The sequence below is a fragment of the Carya illinoinensis genome, chromosome 9 (genome assembly GCF_018687715.1).
Source record: "Carya illinoinensis cultivar Pawnee chromosome 9, C.illinoinensisPawnee_v1, whole genome shotgun sequence".
NCBI lineage: Eukaryota > Viridiplantae > Streptophyta > Magnoliopsida > Fagales > Juglandaceae > Carya > Carya illinoinensis.
Window position 1 is genome coordinate 19,436,452 of NC_056760.1, and position 21,982 is coordinate 19,458,433.

The 21,982-nt window shown below is 36.9% G+C and overlaps 1 protein-coding gene and 2 pseudogenes across 2 annotated transcripts; all 3 read right to left on the bottom strand.

The window, feature by feature from the left end:
- Positions 1 to 3,993: 3,993 nt before the first annotated feature.
- On the bottom strand, positions 3,994 to 7,012 carry LOC122277831 (annotated as a pseudogene).
- Positions 7,013 to 7,367: 355 nt separating this feature from the next.
- Positions 7,368 to 10,743, bottom strand: LOC122277144 (berberine bridge enzyme-like 21). 2 transcript variants are annotated; one of them, XM_043087021.1, is made up of 2 exons: positions 8,831 to 10,742; positions 7,368 to 7,402 (listed from the first exon to the last, which is right to left on the bottom strand). In XM_043087021.1, exons 1-2 carry the CDS (start codon positions 10,440 to 10,442, stop codon positions 7,383 to 7,385), a joined length of 1,632 nt encoding a protein of 543 aa, XP_042942955.1. In that variant the 5' UTR covers positions 10,443 to 10,742; the 3' UTR covers positions 7,368 to 7,382. The 2 variants fall into 2 exon arrangements, with proteins under 2 accessions (XP_042942955.1, XP_042942954.1); XM_043087020.1 differs by lacking the exon at positions 7,368 to 7,402 and adding an exon at positions 7,439 to 7,705 and having other exon boundaries at positions 8,831 to 10,743.
- A 5,995-nt stretch (positions 10,744 to 16,738) lies between these two features.
- On the bottom strand, positions 16,739 to 18,773 carry LOC122277145 (annotated as a pseudogene).
- Between the last annotated feature and the right edge of the window lie 3,209 nt (positions 18,774 to 21,982).

Genomic DNA, 21,982 nt, shown 5'->3' on the forward strand with positions numbered 1-21,982 from the left:
AACAATACTACTCAACAATCCACTCAATATCGATCGGCTTCATCAAATTCGAATTCGGCTCGATTTGTTTATTAAATGATCAACTGTCCATGAACACAAGATTATGATTGATTATTAAATTATAAAACTCAGTATAAAACTTGGCTCGACTTCTATAAGTTCCTATAAATTTGAATAACTTCGTATTTATTATTATTTTTATAGTATTATTTGTATATTTATAATGAGAATGTTTAAAATATTTAAGGATATTAGAGATAATCATGTTCTTAATACTAATCATGTTACTTGACTTGTTATAAATCTCATAATTGATATATGTATATATAAACTTTATAAAGATATTAGCAAAATGTCAAAATTTGTTTGTCAAAACTTGTAGATAAAGTTATAAAATAAAATATAAATAACCTCTTCTATTTATATGAAGCAGCTCGTGAACAAGCTCAAACTCTCTTGAAAACTAAGTGAGTTGTTCGCTAACATAAAATCTAAATCCGATGAAAAGCACCAGCTTGACTCATGTTCAAATAAGAATTAAATGAATGAATCTTTACCATCCACTACTCGCTTGAACTCGACTCATTTACACCTTTAGTAGGCTAGTGGCATCCATCCATAAGCAACAAATAACTAATGACAAATGATTTATACAATCCTAGAATGTATATATAAGTCCCATGTAGTCCATTTGAAAAGTGTAAAAGTGGGGTACACTTGGGACCCACATAAAAACTCACATTTTTATTGTGGGCCTCACTTTTTTCAAAGAAACTGTGTAGGACTTATACATGCTAGGAATGTATTTAGCAGTAATCATAATGAATATCTAAGAAAATAACTTTTTCCTTTGCAATAACTTGGGGTGGGTGATAGGCTTGTCCCCCAATCCGGCCCTTGCCTGGGATGGGCGAGGGCAACTATGTCACAACTCCTAAGAGGATTGCCTGGGACCACCTTGACATGGCTCTTGGAGTGTCAGGACAATCACATGGCTAGCCTGCATGCATTCCTTGACTCAGGCCTTGACATGCAGCAAGCACCCATGGAGACTACTGGCCACGTGCAGCCCCTGCGTGCAGGCATGAGCATTCCCTTGATTAAGCACCTCCTCGCCCCAACACCACTTAGCTAGGTTAGTGGCATGCACTCATAGGCATGCCATCCAACACACAGCTCCAGCCCGTGCGTTGCAGGCAAGGTTAGTGGCTTGCCCACTAGGCATGCCATCCAGGGCATGGCTCCAACCGGTGCCTTGCAGCCCCAACGCCCAAATCATCAGTTTGGGCCATGTATGCCCATTGCCCAGGCTATCAGCCTGGGCCATACAGGACCACCGCCCAAACCACTTAACTGGGCCTCATAGTAGCAGCATGGCACCACCTTGTGCCCACCATTAGGCCTAGGCTTGGCACCATGCTATGCCACCATCAGCAGGCCACACACTGCGCCATGTCGTGCCCACTGCTAGACCAACGCATGGCACCATGCCATGCCATGCAGCCGTGCCATCTAGAAGACCTATGCGTGGCACTATGCCATGCTCAGCAACAAGCCATGCACGGCTCCAAGCCGTGCCAACCATCAAGCCATACACAGCATCATGTCGTGCACCCCATGAGTCACCATGGCCCATCCATGAGCATTAGCATGCCATGGGCCACCATGGCCCGTCCATCACTATGTTATTGCTTTTAGTTTATTTATTTATTTAATTTATTTTGTTAGGGACCTTTTGGGTGTTTCCAACTTGTAAGCTCTATAAATAAGACCCTTAGTCATTTCATTTACATCTTTTAGCAATTACCCTAGAGGGAGATTATTTGTTTAGGAGATCATTGTTTGGTGCCTTTGCACTTGGGCTTTTTGGGTGAAATTCATGAATCCCAAGAAGAGAATCATCACCTTGAAATTTATTGAATATCTGTGATTCAATTTATCAATTTATGAAGTTTTCTTTCATCTTGGTGCATTGCTTGAATTGGTGTTGAGTTGTTCATTGTGTTCTTGAGTGTTCATGGTGTTCTTCATATTGTTCATGCATGTTCTTCATATCCTTCTATAGTGTTCATCATTTTTTCTTGCATTAATCCATTCCCCAAGCACCACACGCTTACCACCTTGTTTTCCATAATTTCCATATTCAGCCACCGCATTGCCCACTCACTTGTCATTTTCGGCCAACACTCTCCAAAGCACTATTCTTCTAATTTCCATAACCCTAGCCGCCCATCACTATCTATATAAGGAATTCCTAAACTTTAGGATCCTTAATTGCCTATCCTTATCCATTTCCCTTCATTTTTGGTGATTGGTCTTACTCACCAAATTTGATCAGTAAATTCTTAGAATCATCCTAAAATTACTCAATCACCTTATCCATCCATTCCATCTTGCCATAACTGAACCCCTCATCTCCAAGAATCTCTCCTACAATTTAGCAAACATTCTTCCATCCAAACCCTAGCCTCTTTACACACCTAAACCCTAACCACACACCAAGGTGGCGCCAACCCTAGTGCATTCCCTCTAGTCGTGTGCCCCATCACTGGCTTTGGAGTCTCATCACTTCATTCATCCTTTTTATAATTCCTATACATCAAACCAGCCCTAAACACTCAGCCTCACCTCACCAAAATTGCCATCATTGCCATTTTTGCACAAGAACCAAGTAAGAGGATTTAGGCATTTGGTCAATCCAAGGAGAACCAGGGGGTGGACATCCTTAGTGTTTGTGGACTTGACCGAGGTTCCCAACAACCTATCCCCATGCGGAGGGCGTGTGGGTGGCCCCCCAGAAAAACAATTTTTTTTTAATAAAACGATAATGTTTTGGTGTAGTTTTTTTCTAAACCCTCTCCCCTCATCTCTCTCCCTCTCTCTCTCTTCCCTTTGTGATTTAAAATCCTGTTTGGTTGTAGTAGCAGTCTCTTTGTGTGTGTGTGGAAGCTTTCTCTAATATCTTGCTGTGGGTGGTGGGTGGAGTTGGCAGACAGCCTTGGGGGCCAATCCCCCTTGGCATTGGGAGAGGGGCACCCATGGACTCGGGGCCCAACTCCGCCCTAATCTCTCTCTCTCTCTCTCTCTCTCTCTCTCCCCCCCCCCCTTGTGATTTAAAGTCCCGTTTGGTCGTAGTTGCAGTCTCTTTGTGTGTGTGGAAGCTCTCTCTAATATCTTGCTGTGGGTGGTGGGTGGAGTTAGTGGATGGCCTTGGGGGCCAATCGCCCTTGGCATTGGGATAGGGGCACCCATGGACTCGGGGCCCAACTCCGGCCCCTCTCACCCCACGTGGGGTTCAGTAACATGAGACATTAAGAGGATAAGAAGACAGGCAACTTGATTAAAATATTCTATTGCTCCTTATATGCATTTACTTTTTTTAGAGGGGTTGCACATGAGTTACGCATACTAGAATAGGCACTACAAGATATCATTTGATAAATGTGCTAAACAAATATTATAAGAGCTCGTTTGGACAATGAGATAAGACACAGAAAACTCAAAATTATCAAAACTTCTCATAATTTTATTCTTAAAATTCAATCAAATACAACATTTTTCAATTTCAAATATTTGACTTTTTCATCTAATCCAAATGTAAAAACCAATACAACTTTTACAAATTCTAAACAAAACACAAAAAATCAATACAACTTTTACAAACTTCAAATAAAAATAATATTAAAAAATAACATTCAAACAACTTTTTAACTTGTTTTATTGAATTTTTTTTCTCTAGTCTTGCCTAAAACTTAATAAAATATTTTAATCCAACCATTTTACTTCTATTTTCAAAATTTTGAGGTACTCCAACTGTGAGTCCTAACTACTTATGCAAAGAGATCTTTTCCATTCTAGCTAAGGGAAACCAAAATAGAAAACTCTTGTACATCCGTCCACTCATGGTAGCAAACCACTAGGTTATTTCAGCACTGAAATACTCCCATCTCATCGAGACAATCTCAACAATATGTACTTTCACAATAAGATTTCTTAGGCATTACGAGGAAGAGGTGGGATGCTCTGCTCATTTCTAAAGAAATTCTCTGGATCAACTTCAGTCTTAACCTTCACCAACCTATCAAAGTTCTCATGGAAATACATGGTTCCATAAACCTTCCCTTCTTCATAGCTATTATTACCATGGTATTTAATACCAATGTCAAGGTCTCTATAGTTTAGAAATGCGCTCCTTGGGTTCTTTGACACAAATGGGGTCATGTAACTGTAAAGGTTCTTTGCCTGAGCTGTGAAATTATTTTCTGCCTCAATTCCACCGTCTTTCTAGTTTACGGAGTACTGGATTTTGAACAGATTTCCGGCACGGTGTGGAAATGGTACAACAGAAGCAGGGATTTGGCTCATTTTTCCGCCATAGGGATTGAAAGCCAGTCCAGTCTCTCCAATCTCAATCATCCTCTTCCATAGCCCTTCCAACCCATCTTTCGGAATCGGGGTCTGCACATAATCTGATTTCCTCTTCCCAAATGTTGCCGAGTTAGGTTCTCGATTGAGCAGGACGTTGGGGGACGTCACGTTGCCATTGTAAACCCACACAATAGATTCGATCCAACTCATTACCATGGTATCTTCCTTCTTCAAACCTAGTTCAGGAAATTCCTTCCCTAGCAATGCGACAATATCGTCTGTTGTACTAAGAAATAATGCGACAATTGAAGCTCTGATTGTCATCTCCCCGTTCTTCACTGTGATGTCACAGGTTGTATGAGCATCCTCATGAAAGGGTTTTCGTCCGTGTTTGGCGCGACATGTTGCCATCGAGAAACAATGTCTGTCGCACTCTCTTCCAAGGTCCTCTCGACCCGGAAAACTGTAACCTTTGGCGGAACTGCAACCAAATTTATTTTGTATGCAAGGATAACACCAAAGCTTGCTCCTCCTCCTCCTCCTCTAATGCCCCAAAAAAGATCTTCCCCCATCGAATTCCTATCAAGGATTCTACCATTAACGTCCACCATTTTCGCATCGAGGACATTATCCACCGTTGTTCCGTATTTCCGCAACATGAAACCGTACCCACCATCGCATAAGTTCCCACCAACACCAACAGTGGGACAAACCGCCGACGGAAAGCCATGCACTTTGCTCTTCTATGATATTCTATAATAGAGTTCTCTGATTGTGGCGCTGGCTTGTACCCAAGCAGTCTGTTCTTTCATATCGACTGCAACCGATCGAAGGTTGAACATATTGAGGATGATATATGGCTCTTGGGAGACGTACGAGACGCCCTCATAGTCATGGCCACCGCTGCGGATTCTGATTCGAATGCCACTTTGCTTGGAGCAAAGCACGGAGTCTTGGACGTGGGATTCCTGTGTTGGGGTCACAATGATGACAGGTTTTGGCGTGGACGTGGTGTTGAACCGTGCATTGCGAATGTTGGTGACTCAGTCCAGATTATCACTCACAAGTGTAGAAGTGGTTCAGTTGTAATAATGAGGAAGTTTCAAGGTCATTTTCCACATGGACAAGTGTGATTCCAACAACATGCTTGAGAAAGATTAATGGAAAACTATGATGTTACAGAAGGAACATCCTGTGACTTTTTTTGTTTGAATTTTAATAACTTTTATTTTGAAAAGAAGTTGGAAAAGAAAAAGAAAGTCTCCACCCAATGAAGGGTTTGTAATCAAGTGAATATATGGTGCATTTGTGGCTGTTTTCAGGGCAATGATTTTGCTCTAAAATAGAGATTAAATCATATAAAGTAAAATCTGACTTCTGAAAAATGGTGTGGTTCTAAAATAGAATTGTTAATCATTAGTTTAACTAACAGGGTTCACAGGATCAAAAGAGCAAACACCTGGGTTGCGGCTTTTAAAGCTTCTTGATGTTCATCACTTACTTGGTTTCCTCAGCATTAATCTCTACTCACTAACTCAATCAAGGAGCTAATAACATAGAGTATCCGAAATAAGAACTCAGCATAGTTATGCCAAATCCGAAAATAGAGTACACTCACTAAGCTTCCACCAAGATAAATTTAACACTCGGCTGATAGACTCCTTGATTAATTCAAGGTTCTGTTGTGCCTTGTGTCTACAGCAGAACAAGACTAAGAGCAAGAGAATTCATCAGATTTTCCTCATTAGAAATTGATTTCAGACCAAGTGAGGTGAACAATCAAAACTATAGAGAATCTAGCAAGTGATAGAACACAAAGAGCAGTTTCACCGCAACCCAGGCTGTAAATTTAGCCAAACATCTTCATCAAAACTAGCAAAAGATTAATATGCAAAAACCCTAAAAAAAGGTTCAGCAAAACAAACAGTCTCCAACAAAAACTGTGAGAAATGACAAGAGAAATGAAATGGAAAAACCCGAATGACCATTCTCGAAGGTTCCTCTTCCTTTTATACTCAGAATCCTCTCTCCTCGCCGCGGATTTCAGCTTTTCAATCGTGCATAAGCGCCCTAGTCCTCTACTGCCCGTGGTCCCAAAACCCTTAGGTGCTGTGAGATATTTTTGTGGCTTTCTCAGCTTAAGTTTCCTCTATGGGCTTTGTTGGTTTGAGTCACTTACAGATCAGTTCACTCCTGTGTTGGGCTCTTGTGTTGGGCCACAGCTCATGGGTTTTACCAACCAACATATTTAATTGAAGAAAATAGTACTCAGGCTTATATATATGAAAATTTATTGCTTTAAGGTGTAAATGGTCATTTTTCATGTTGGGGAGGGCTAGCACATATCAATACTCTTAATTTAACAAATAATGTTCACTAATCTCACTAGTTAAGAGTATTAAAAACAACATATTTATCCAGTTATCAGTAGGCACGTTGGATGGATGTGTAGGAAGGATTGTTTTGAGCATAAACAATCTAGGAGATTAGGCTTGGTTGATTTGTTCGGGCTGGGAAGCATTGAACAAAGGAGGTATAGACTGGATCTGGGGCTGCCCATGAAGCCGAGATATGGAGAAGAAGAAGAATGAGAGGAAATATTGGCGGTATAGATAGATGCGGCAACGGACTTGAATTTCCCATTTGTGACTATATGTCTATTTGCTTTGAATTTGATAAACCAATTTCTCGATTATATAGGAACACGGCGAACACTATCCTAGGATCCAGATTCCGAGAGGAACGTATAGCCTGTAGGTTATACAAGCCATTCTATTAAAAGCAGTAAATAAAAGGTTACAAAATGGGTAAGGCGCGATCTTAATTTATTTAAGCACTTGATATCGTCTACAAAATATTCAGGTTATGCTATTGAATGCAAGAAAGGGTCAAATTACCTTACTGTTCAAGTGCTGTGGATATGTGGTATTTTATGGATTGTACGTGCCTGAAGTAGTCGGGGCATAGCCCCTTTAACTCGTTGCTTCGAAAAGCAGCTTCATTGATCACCAGATCTAAAATGGTATGGCAATATCTATGGAAGGAAAGAAATATAAATAAGCATCCCCGATGGCATTCAAATGCTTTCACTTGCAAGCCTTTTCCTTTTCCATGCACGTGCATTTTCTTTGAAAGGAAAAAAAATCAAACAATATGGTTACTTCTTTTCTGGGCAATCCAACAACCAAGTTCTCAAAGTATAATTAACTATGAGAAACAGAATATTATGTTCATATATTCAAGAGGTTTGCAAATAGCATTGTCCACATAGATGCTCCCACTAATTTCAGTGATGATAAGATGGACGTGGACCGGCCGCTGACGCCTGAGTGGAATCCTGCAATCAGCATCAACCGATGTAAAGTCATATTGGGAGGCTGATGCAGAGGAGAGGACATCACTAAAGCAGAGACTAGAAGGGGAAAGGGATATTTTATAAGCACTGCACTCTCTCTGCTCTCTAACAAGAAACCAGCTTTAAACGGCTAATGAGAAAACCACAACCCTGAGTAATTATCAGGCAGTTTTGCGGTTCGAAAAAATTATATCCTCATTAAAAACTTGCGGTTATATAAATAATTTGAACCTTAGTTTAGCTGTACAAAGAAGCCTTTCCTAGATAGAGCAATAATACCTAACTGCTCTACCTAGAACCAACTGAAGTTTGAAAGGAACTTTTCTACGTGAGTGGGGGAAGAGGAAGCTAGTGACAATGGGAGGCAACTAGGTGCTTGATGATGCAGATTTCTGCCCAAATACCGGCTGACTTGAGATGGCTACATTGTGCCTCGATTGAAAATAGAAACAACAAAATGAACACCATCTTCATTGATAGGAAATTAGGAATTGGCTTTGGCGGATGAGAGAGTCCAGACACTACTATAGCTGTACCCACGAGAAGAACATAATCTCTCTTGTGCTTATTTTGGGGAGGGTCCATAACCATTGCATGCGAATCCAATGAGATGGAGTAAGTAGAAGTCAAGAGACATCATAAAATGCACGTGACAATGAACCTTGATAGCAGAAAATAAATTGAAAGGAGGCACTGCTCGTTGCTTAAGTGTGTAGAAATGAATAAAGCCAGTCAAAGACCCATGAAGCTTCCATACAACTAAAATTAAAAAGCCCATCAGTGACTTCACGTGGAACCAATAAGAAGAAAAAATCAGCAACTTGATTATTATGGTCTAGTCATTCTTCAACCAAGGCAGCTCACGCAAGTGTTTTATTTTCGAACTGATTCTAAAACTAACAGAGATTGATTCCAATCATGCCTCAGAAACAAAAGAAAGAAAGATAAAGATAAAGCTAGCTGACTCTTACAAAGAGAGATTTCAGATTCTAACTAAACCAACACTCCACAGAACAACGGAATACAATTCATCTGAATTATGCTAACAAGTAACAATTCCAATCATACAGCAACAAATCTGTGTGACTATTAAATCCTATGCCTTACTTGGAAGAACTGGGATGCTCTGCTCGTTCGTGAAGAAGTTATCAGGATCTACTGCAGTCTTAACCTTCACCAACCTGTTAAAGTTGTCATTGAAGTATTTGACCCCATAAACCTTCCCTTCTTCATAGCTATTCTTATCATTGCGATTGACACCAATGTCAAGGTCCCTATAGTTCAGAAAGGCACGTCTTGGGTTCTTGGAAACAAATGGAGTCATGTAACTGAAAAGCGTCCTTATCTGAGCAGTGTGATTCTTGTCTGCCACAACTCCCTCCTCTTCCCAACTTAGGGAGTACTGGATCTTAAACAAATTTCCAGCACGGTGTGGAAAAGGCGTAGCAGAAGCAGGAATTTCACTCATTTTCCCACCATACGGGTTGAAAACCAAACCTGTTTTTCCACTCATAATCATCTTCTTCCATAGCCAATTCAACCCATCTTTGGAAATCGGCTTCTGCACATAATCTGACTTTCTCCTCAAGAAATCTGCAGAGTCAGGATTTCGGTCGAGCAGGACATCTGGGGACGTCCCAATGTCGAAGTTAGCCCACCAAACGACAGATCCAATCCAACTTGTTTCCGTGACATTTTCCTTCTTCAAACCCAATTCAGGAAACTCTTTACCCAACAATGAAACAAGTTGCTCAGCGTTTCCAAGAAACAAGGTTATGATCGAAGCTCTAACAGTCATCTCCCCCTTCTTCAATTTGGAACTCACAGGCTGTAAGAGCAACCTCATGAAAAGGTTGTCATCGGTCGTGGTGGCAACCTGCTGCCACTTGTAAACAATGTCGGTCGCCTTCTCTTCCAGTGTCCTCTCAACCCGGAAAATTGTGACCGTTTTTGGAACAGGAACCAAATTAAGCTTGTACGAAAGTATCACTCCAAAGCTTGCTCCTCCTCCTCCTCTGATTGCCCAAAACAGATCTTCGCCCATTGAAGCCTTATCAAGAATCCTACCCTTAGCGTCGACAATCCTCGCGTCGATTACATGATCCACCGACAGCCCATGTTTACGCAGCATGTTACCATACCCAGCGCCGCTAATGTGCCCACCTACGCCAACGGTGGGACAAATACTGGCTGGGAAGCCGTGCACTTTGCTCTTCTCCCAGATTCTATAATAAAGCTCTCCGAACGTGGCGCCGGCTCCAACCCAAACAGTTTGTTCCTTAAGGTCGATATTTATTGATCGGAGATTAAACATATCGAGGAGTATAAACGGCACATCGGAGATGTAAGAGATGCCCTCGAAGTCATGTCCGCCGCTTCGGGTTCTGATCTGAAGCCCAATGCTCTTTGAACAAATCACAGCAGCCTGGACATGGGATTCTTGCGTTGGGGTCACAATGATCACAGGTTTTCGGGTAGAGGAGGTGTTGAGGCGGGAGTTTCTGATGTAGGCTCGGAGCACAGATGTGTAGGAAGCGTTGGTTTGAGCATAAAGTATATGAGAAACTTGTTGGTTTGTTTGCTTAGACAGACAGTGAACAAACGTAGCATACACCGAGTCTGCTGCTGCCCATGAGGCAGAGACATGTAGAAGAACAAGAAACAGAGGAATCATGGAAGGCTCATTAAGAAAGGTAGAACAGCCTGATTTTCTCATCATCGGTAACTGAAATATCTTTTAGTTTCTCTTTCTCCTAGGAACCAAACTGTTTTTGAGTTTCAAGCTTGAAAACTTCATTGTCTTTATATAGAGACAATGTCACAATGGTATAGGTCTGAGGTTGTTTCTGTTCAGAAAGACCTAGTTTTGACAGGAAAATTAAACTCAATTGGGACTCTAATGAGCTTTTCAATTGAGGGTAAATTCTGTACCTCGTATTTGACAAAAGGGCATGGAGATTTCACTTTTGGGTTTTGAGGATTTTGTTGAAAGCCTCAAGTTGAGATGTTGGAATGATTGTAGAAGGTTTGGCCTAAAGTTGTTAATTTACAGTGTTGTTTGATCTCATAGTAGTAACCATAAGTCCAAAATAGACAAATGGCGAATGCTTCCGACTTTTTTTATTTTTAATTGGCGACATAATCGACTGTTATTTTTTTTTGGAATTACCCGTTAAAACCACATGCACCTGTACTAATCTCTTTCTACTTTCCTTTTTTGTGGGCCACATACTCAATGAGATTACCGTACAAGAGATTACTGAAGGCAATCTCTTAAAAATATTTTATGCAAGTTATTTATTTATTTTATTAGTATTTTTTTAAATATTTATTTTATTAATATTGGATATTCGAGAACAAAATTTTGATTAATCTCAAAATTAATCATGCAAATTATTTATTAAGCCAAATACCGCCTGAATTCGGTTCTAAATTAAGAATTTGAAAGACTCAAGTGAAAGAGAAGAATCTATGAAATAGGCCGTATCACCTCTGGGTTGGAGATCTCAAATTTAAACAAAAGCTTGTAAAATCTATTTTTAAATAACGAGAAATCTCTCTAAGGCCATTTGGACTCATCCGTGCATGGTAAATTTTGATACTTAAAAGTTTTTCAACGTAGATTTGGTTAGATCTTACTTTTCGTCATAGCTAACTTTGAGAAGATGCTTGCTGACTGTATATTTATGATTAAGTTTTGTATTGAATAATATCTTTTTTTTTTTACAGTATTATTTCTCTTTTAGTTTATAATACGCTATCAGTATAAAAATTTTGATAATTTTGAAGTAAGTAATATTCTACTTAAAAAAATATCAATTCTTACAAAATTGAAATTTGTTGCTCTTGACATTTCTGGAAAATTTATTTATCTTGAATCCTTAATGCTGAGATCTATCTAGATGCGATGAACTTGGAATATACAATTAAAAAAGAAAATCAAGGGTCTCGATAGGACTGCACTAAGACAATAATTTCCCTTCGGCACCATATTTATGAATAATTAAAAACTAAGTATCTCACGATAAAAGGTCCCATTAATTTGTAGAATGATTTAAGGGAGAGATATGAGCACCATAAAACTGTAATCCTCCTAAAAGCTCGTCATGATTAGATGCACCTGAGGTTGCAAGACTTCAAGAGTATTAGTGAGTATAATTATGCACTCTTTAAAATTAACTCACTATTGAAATTATGTGGTGAAAAAGTCACTGATGATGACTTGTTGGAGAAAACATATATTACTTTTTATGAATGTGCTCCTGCAGCAGCAGTATCGAGAGCAAAAGTTTAAAAAATATTCTGAATTTATATCTTGTCTTCTAGCGGCTCAGCAAAATAATGAATTTTTGTTAAGAAATCGTCAGTCATGTCTTATTGATTCTATATCATTCCCTGAAATAAATGGTACTAGATTTACACCATTCATATAAGTGAATGATACATCTTTTCAAAGAAACCAATGACGTGGACTTGGTAGGAAAAATTATAGAAGTGGAGGTCTTAAAAGTGGTCACACTAAAAGGGATAATAATAAATATATACCGTATCACCAGAAGTGATTCAACTCAGAGAAGGGTAAAGGTCCTTAAAACAAATTTTCAAAAAAAGATGAAGATGGATGTCATAGATGTGGTATGACTGGACATTGGTCTTGTACTTGTCGTACAGTTAAGCACTTAGTTGACTTATACTAAACTTCTACAAAAGAGAAAACAAAAAAGTTTTAAACAAATTTTGCTGAACCATCATGTACTTTAGTTTCTATAGATGGAGAATATATTATTAACCTTGATGTTTCTGATTTCTTTAAGGATTCTAGTTGTAGAGTTGATCATTTGATTGGTGATGGAAGTGTTCATTTTTAATTAATTTATTTTCTTTATCTTATATTAATTTTTTTTAATATTTTGCAATGTTTTGTAGTAATGAAAGTTTTATATACTTTGTAAAATCATGAGTCTTACTGATGAACTTTTTATCTTTAAGATGAATAATAGAGATATATGTCTCGCTGATAGTGCTACAACTCACACAACTCTTAAGGATAAAAAATATTTTCAAAATCTAACATTGAGTAAAGCCTATGTCTATACCATATCTGATTCATCGAATCTAATTGAAGGCTTCGGAAAAGCTTATATTGTGTTGCCTAATGGCACCAAATTTTGTATCGATAATGTTCTATTTTCTTTACGATCCAAAAGAAATTTATTGAGTTTTAAGGATATACGTTGTAATGATTGTCATATTGAAATTACCAATGAAGACAGTAAAGAACATCTTCTCATTACTAAAATAATTTCGGGCCTGAAGCTCGTATTAGAAAAACTGTCTGCTCTCTCATCTAGATTATATTATACAGAAATAAGAACAATCAAGTCACATGTGGTAATGCACCAGAAGTGCATTGACCCCAAAGTATTTATGACTTGGCATGATCGCCTTGGACATCTGGGATCAATAATGATAAGATGAATAATTGATAATTCGTGTGGGCATCCCCTAAAGAATTAGAAGATTATCTTACCCAATGAATACCCATGCTCTGCATGTTTTCAGGGTAAATTAATTATCAAACCATATCTCTCAAAAGTTGTTTTTAAATCTTCGTCATATTTACAAAGGATTCATAGGGATATATATGGGTTTATTCAACCAGCAAATGGACCGTTAAGATATTTTATAGTTTTAATTGATGCATCAAGTCGATGGTCACATGTTTGTCTACTTTCCTCTAGAAATATTGCATTTTCTAAACTTTTTTTTCCAAATAATAAAACTACAAGCACAATTCCTTGACTATCCAATTAAAACTATTCGATTAGATAATATAGGTAAATTTACATCTCAAACTTTTGATAACTATTGCATGTCAATAGGAATAGATTTTGAATATCCAATTGCCCACACATATACTCAAAATGGTTTAGCAGAATCATTAATTAAAAGACTTCAGTTAGTCGCTAGACATTTACTTATGAAATCAAAACTTCATATTTTTTCCTGGAGACATGCTATACTTCATGTAGCATCGTTGATTTGAGCTAGATCATCAGCATATCATAAATATTCTCCATTACAGCTTGCATTTGGTCAACAACCAAATATTTCTCATTTTTGAATTTTTGGATGTACGATATATGTTCCAATTGCACCTCCACAACATACAAAGATGGGTCCTCAATGTAGATTTGGGATATATGTTGGGTTTGATTCTCCATCTATTATTAGATACCTTGAGCCTCTCACAGGTAATATATTTAAGACATGTTTCGAGAATTTTCATTTTCACGAATCTATTTTTCCAACATTGGGTAATAAGAAGTCAGTACCTGAACCACAAAAGAAAATTACTTGGAAAAATAAAGCCATTTCCCAATTTGATCATCATACAAATGAATATAAACTAGAAGTTCAAAAGATTATTTATTTGTAAAGTATTGCAAATCAATTACTGGATATATTTACTGATACTAAGGATGTGATAAAATCATATATTTCTGCTGTTAATGTTCCAGTAAGGATTGCAGTCCCGGAAGGACAAGTTGCCAAAACAGCAATAGTTGAGTCTAAGACACGCTTGAAGCGTGGACGGCCTATTGGTGCAAAGGACAAAATTCCTCCAAAGAGAAAAATACAAAATGAATTTGGTACTTCTAAAGAGTTCATACCCACAACACAGACCATAAGAGTAATTGATGCTCCTGAAGAGACTAAATTTCCTAAAAAAGAACCTCTTGAAGACGTATTTAATGAAATGTCTTCCCTTGAAGAGGGACATGTATCAGAAAATAACGAGATCTCGATATATTTCACGAGTATTGGAAAAATTTTGGATAGAAATAAAACTGTTGTTGACAATATATTTTCATATAAAATAGCCCTTGACATTACCAAAAGTAATGAAGAAATTGAGCCAAGAACTATTGAAAAATGTTGACGTAGAAATGACTGGTCAAAATGGAAATCAGCTATTGAAACTAAATGAAACTCGCTAGCAAAGTGAGTGGTCTTTGGACCAATTGTACAAACACCAAAGGGTGTAATGTCTATTGGATATAAATGTGTATTTATACGTAAGCATAACGAGAGTAATGAAAATTGTGCGATATAAAGTACGACTTGTTGCACAAGGTTTCCTGCAGAAACCAGTGATTGTTTATGAGGAAACATACTCTCTTATTATTGATGCAATCACATTCAAATTTTTAATTAGTTTGATAGTTATAAAAAGATTGGATATGTAGTTGATGGATATGGTTACTGCATATTTATATGAATCATTGGATTATGACATATATATGAAAATCATTGAAGGATATAAAATGCTTGAAGCTTCTAATCTGAGTACATCCAGAAATATGCATTCTATTAAATTTCAAATATCTTTATATAGATTAAAGCAATCCAGATGCATGTGGTATAAACGCCTTAATGAATATCTATTGAAAGAAAGATTTGAGAATAATCCAATATGCCCATGTGTTTTTATTAAGAAATCAGATTCCAGATTGTGATTATTGCGGTTTATGTTGATGATCTAAATCTATTGGAACTCCTGAAGAGATTAGAAGAACCGCTACATATTTAAAGAATGAATTTGAAATGAAAAACTTTGGCAAAATGAAATTTTGTCTCGGCCTGCAGCTTGAATATTTGTAAAATAGAATTCTCATTCATCAGTCAAATTATACAGAAAAAGTCTTGAAACACTTTTACATGGACAAAGCTTATTCCCTGAGTACTCCAATGGTTATTCGATCACTTGATGTGCAGAAAGATCCATCTCGTCCTTGTGAAGACGATGGAGAAATTCTTGGTCTTGAAATATCTTATTTCAGTGCAATTAGAGCCCTGATGTATCTTGCAAATTGCACTCGGCCTGATATTTCATTTTCAATTAATTTACTTGCAAGATATAATTCCGCACCAACTCAAAGACATTGGAATGACATTAAACATGTCCTTCGATACCTTCGAGGTATGGTTGATATGGGATTATTTTATCAACATGGATCAAGTCCACAATTAGTCGGATATGTGGATGCAGGTTATCTTTCAGATTCACACAGAGATAGATCTTAAACTGGATATGTATTTACTTATGGAAAATTCTGCTATATCATGGAGATCTGTCAAGCAAACACTATCTGCTACTTTTTCAAATCACTAAGAGATTATTGCAATTCATGAGACAAGTTGAGAATGTATTTGGCTAATATCAATGATTCAACATATTCAAGAAGAGTGCGGTCTTCCAGTAATTAATGATAACCCAACAATTTTATACGAAGATAATGCTGTTTGTATTACTCAAATTAGAGGAGGATATATCAAAAGTGATAGAACCAAACATATTTCATCTGAATTCTTTTATACCTATGAACTTAAGTAGAAATGTGAAATTAATATCAAGTAGATACGATCAAGTGATAATCTGGCAGATTTATTCACTAAAACATTGTCAACTACAACATTTAAGAAGATTTTTCAGAATATTAGAATACGAAGACTTGAAGACCTATTATCATGCACTTTTCAGTGGGAGTAAATGTCTTAAAGACTTGTGCTGATTGTATTTTTTTTCCTTCGTTAAGGTTTTATCCAATTGAGTTTTTCTTTGTAAGGTTTTAATGAGGCAATCTTAAAGCACTTGACAGTACATATGGATGTTGTACTCTTTTTCTTTCACCATTGATTTTTTCACACTGGGTTTTTCCTTGGTAAGATCTTAACGATGCATATTCTTTATGTATAGTCATCCAAAGGGAGAGTGTTATAAACTGATTTGTATGACTAACTTTAGCCATCAATTAATACCATCTCTAGCCATCAATTAAGACCATTTAGCCATCAATTAAGACCAATATTTAGCCTTCAATTAAGACCATTGAACCATCAATTAAGACTTATCTTTAACCATCAATTAAGACTTAATCTATACATAAACAACTTTATACTCCTATATATATGGATATCATTCACTTATATATTATTAAATTTTGCATTGAATAACAACTATTTATCTTACAATATTATTTCTCTTTTAATTTCATAATAAATATGGATTTTTCAGTTTGAAATGTCAATAAATATGCACTTGTTTACATGACAATATTTTGCATCTTTCCTACACTGATCATCAGAGGTGTTCAAAGCAAGCTTTATCCTACCTGTACACCTGTACATGGTGCAAGAAAAGGGATGCTCTGTTCATATAGAAAGAAGTTATCTGGATCTACCAGTCTTCACTTGTACCAGCCTGTCGAAATTTCCCTTAAAATACTTGGTCCCCTAAGCACTAGCTTCTGAGTAGCTTGAATTCCCAACTCCATTGGTACCCAAAGCAACATCTCTATAATTCAGATATGATCCCCTTGGTGACTTTGAAATGAAAGGTGTCATATAATCATAAAGCCCTCTTATTCGATCCAAGTTTTGCTTTGACGCCTCCACACCTTCCTCTTTCCAGTTCACTGAGTATTGGATTTTGTACATGTTCCCGGCTCTGTGTGGAAATGGCGTTTCCAACTCAGAAATTTCACTCATTTTCCCCCCATAGGGATTGAATGTTAGTAGTGGCTTCTTTAAATCCATCATTTTCTTCCATATGCTTTCCAGACCCTTTTTTGAAAGAATAATAATAAACTTATCACTCTTTTACTACTATTTTATCACTTTTTTTAATTTTTTAATTTTTTTTAATTTTTCTTTTACTTAATAATTAAGCAAGTGACTATCACTAAAATTATATATTTTTTAAATTTTTTCTTAATAGCTAAATGTTAAAAAAAAATATTTAAAAGAAAATAATAAAAAAATAAATACACTATAAATAGTAAAAAAATGATAGAAAAGTGGTAAGTGTATCGTTACGGGTTTTGGACATAGTCTGATTTCTTCTTCAAGAACTTTTCTGATTGAGGTTGTCGCTCAAGCAAACCATCCAGAGATGTACCGTTTCCGTAGTTAGGCCAGAAAAGCACCGATTCAATCCAGTTTATTTCGATGCAGTCCTGGCGTTGTAAACCCAATTCAGGGAAACTTTGATCCATTACAGATATGAGATCTTCTGAATTTCCAAGATACAAAGCCACGAATTTAGCTTTTATTGTCTGATATTGCTTTCTATTCACAGGTAGCACCACCACTCTGATAAAGAGATCTTCATCAATCTTGTCAGCAACATGTTGCCATTGATGAACAATGTCGGTAGCACCTTGTTCCAAGGTTTTCTCAACTCTAAAGACCGTGACAATTTTTGGGACGCCAACCAGCTTGATTTTCCAGGAAAGTATAACCCCGAAGCTGGCTCCACCTCCTCCTCTAATGGCCCAGAAAAGATCTTCCCCTATAGATTCTCTATTCAAAACTCTACCCTTAGCATCGACAACTTTTGCATCAACGACATTATCCATCGACAGGCCGTACTTTCTCATCATGTTGCCGTACCCACCTCCACTGAAATGGCCTCCAGCAGCAACTGTTGGGAAAACTCCGGCCGGGAAGCCATGGATCTTGCTCTTCTCAGCTATTCTATAGTACAGCTCTCCGAGTGTTGCCCCGGACTCCACCCAAGCGCTTCCATCTTCCATGTCGACAGATATGGATCTTAGATTGGACATGTCAATGATCATGAACGGGAATCTGATACATACGAAAGGCCATCATAATCGTGGCCCGCACTACGGATCCTGACTTCAAGTCCATGGATTTTTGAACAAATTATCGATGCTTGGATGTGAGAAACATGGGTGGGGGTTACGATGAGCAGGGGTTTTGGGGTTGCTGGAGACATGAATCTGAGGCTTCGAACATAGGACTGCAAGACATCGGTGTATGAAGAGTTGTTGGGGAAATAGGTGACAGAAGTGATCGATGGAGAGGATTGAGAATGGTCTGAAAGACACTGGAAGAAGGTCTCTTGGGCTCGATCTGAAGCAGCAATCGAAACATGGGCGAGAAAAATAACCAAAATTTCTAGTATTGACAATGTTTGCGTCCTCATTTGGTGTGGGTTAGTCTCTGTCAAAATTGATCATCAGCTTTTTCATTTTTAATATTATGAAATTTCCGTACTAATTGGTTTTCAACGTCTTTTCTAAAAAAAAATTTTATACATCATATTATTATTTTATCTATATTTTATTAAATAAAATATAATACATTTAATACTATAAAATAATTATTTATTATATATATATATATATTTTTATTATTGGATAGAATAATTCTATTCAACAAATTACACGTCACAAAAGAGGAGCATCCTACGTAGGAGAGGGACAACTAGGAAGGCAAACGCTTCGAAATTTTCTTTCCTTTCTTATTTTCTTGGAAACTATAACACGACAGGTCTCTTTTTTATTTTTATTTTTTTAAGAATAAAATAAGATAAATTAAAAATTAAATAAAAAATATTAAAATATATTATTTTAAGATTATTTTTATATTAAAATTTAAAAAAACTCAATTATTTATTTTATTTGATATGAGTATTTAAAAAAATTATAATAATTAATATGAATTGAGATGATATATTTTATAAAAGTGAATAAGGCAAATGAATAGTGAGTATAACCTTGGATGATTTTAAAAGTCTGTCTTGTATTGATATTTATTTCATTTTAATTTCCAAATTATTGTATATTTTTAACAACTTATCCCAAACTATTTTTCTTCTTCTTATTTTTTTTTAAAACAAATAAAGATAAATAACAACTATTAATTTCTATGGAAAAAAAAAATCCTCTTGTTTCATGCTTTGGGTGGCCACAATATGACCTGTAGATTAGGCTTGTGCAGAAAATAGATTGACCCATCTTGGTTGTGAGACTCGACCTGACCCGAAAATACGGTTTTAATATTGCTCAGGTTCGATCTATACAACCCACGACCTGCCTTATAAAATATTCAAGATGAAACCCTAGCTGTGGAGCCCTGACTCTCACGTACGAAAATGTGGAAATCGTGACAATGGGATGATAACAGTACGGATCATGCACCCCAAACGACAAGTACTAAGTATGTATATATGCAAAAAGTATACAACAAAAATCACAGTAGATAAATAAACGATAGTCAACTAAGTACAGAATTTTAAATACAAAACCACCAAAATAAAAGCATTTCAAAAAGGTTATACAGTTATCTAGCAAAATAAAGTAAAAGCCAAATTACATAGTCAAAAATGAAAACAAATCCCATGATAAAAAAAAAAAAAAAAACCACAAGTCACTTCTCCGGCGGAGCCGATCCCTAAGGCTCAACTTTATCCTCTGCATCAAAATCTACGATTCTATAAAACGGAATAGTAGGGTAAAAATATCACATGAGATTATGAGTCTTAATAAGTAACCAACTAAATAATCAATGAGATAAAAACATATTTAAACAACCAACATGTATGCATGCACATGATGAAACATGCATAAGACCAAAACCTTCATTTTATGTGAAAATGACCATTTTTTCAAAGCATGCCAAAAATCCCATTTGGCCCAAAACACACAATTAAATACCATATGCCATTTTCTTAGAAAATGTTTTAAACATAAATCCACAATTTTTTTAGAAAATGGTCATCGTATCTATTTAATCATAAACCGTCATTTTTCTAGAAAATGGTCCAACATATCCATTTATCATAAACCGCCATTTTCTTCATAGAAAATGGTCCATATAAATATCTATTCATTCAGTCACTGTAGGCGAGAATTACAGGTATGACTTGCCACCATCCCTACAGTTTGCACTGTAGGCGGGAATCATAGGTGGAAATCACAGGCGGGACTTACCACCATCTCTACAGCTTGATGTAGGCAGGATCACAGACGGGACTTTACCACTGTTCCTGCTTACCACATCCCTATAGTTCATTTTTCTTTTCTTTTATTCTTTTCAATCCATTCATTATGCATGCACCCAAAATCATTTCTTAATATGAAAACCGAGCTTTCAAACATGACGTATGAAAATACATGCAAATAGTATATTTGAGGTTATGGCATATCACGTATCAGATAAAATACACGAATTACAGTCCAACTCTACAAATAAACCCATTCTCCAATCTAGCCCAAGGCCCACATCTGACAACAACCACAATCCATAAATCCACACTTTTCGGACCCAAGTCCCATTACAACCAATCAGACTACATAAAACAAGTTAGTGTAAGAATATATTTAAATCTCAATAAAATTTTTGAAAAATTACTTACAATGATGAAAAGGAAAATTCTGGAAGATCAAAGCGCATAAGCACATGATTAACACAAAAAATGAATCCAAATTAAAATCACCAACTAACACGATTTGAGACTGAAAATGGAACTCGAAATCAAGGAAATACAAGGTGAAAATTTGAGGGAAAGATGGGTTGATTTACAAGAGATGAATGGACATGGATGGTAGCTGGAAATGGCACATGACAAGGGAGAGAATAAATACCAAATGAAACCGAAATAGAGCTCATGTAGGGTACCAAAATTGGGCATGGTAGAGGCAAAAAGAAATGAAAATGCGAGGGTGTTTTTCACAAGCTTGAACTCGGAATACTAAGGGAACGATGGAGAGAGGGTGGTGAGCATGGAGGCTCACGACTGACCCGCAAGGAAGAAAAACCAAATGAAGAAATAAAACTTGAGAGAAGAAGAGGAGGCATGGGTTCATAGCAGAAGAAGAGAAAAAATCAAAAGAGAAAAAGGAAAAGAAAAACCATACCAAAAGAAGAAGCAAGAGGCGTGGTAGGAGGAAAGGGTTCATAGCAGAAGAAAAGAAAAACCTGCAAGGAAGAAAAACCAAATGAAGAAATAAAACTTGAGAGAAGAAGAGGAGGCATGGGTTCATAGCAGAAGAAGAGAAAAAATCAAAAGAGAAAAAGGAAAAGAAAAACCATACCAGAAGAAGAAGAAAGAGAACAATGGGTTGCTACAACTAATTTGCATATGAAAAAGATAGAAGAAAAAATAACAATGAAGATGAAGGAGAAGCAAGAGGCGCGGTAGGAGAAGGCAGAAGAATTAAAGGCCTAAGGGCTGGCCAAAACGGCGTCGCAAGAGAGAAAGAAGGGGGCTGAAAGCAAGCCCATGGGCTGGGCTTCATGAAGCTAAATAGACTGGGTCCAAAATAGAAGCAAACACACACCAAGCCACAAACAAAAGCCCAATCCGAAAATAAAGGCCCACAAAATAAAAAGGCACAATAAGAATGAATAAAAGGTAAATAAAAACACTATAACTAAATATTAATAAAA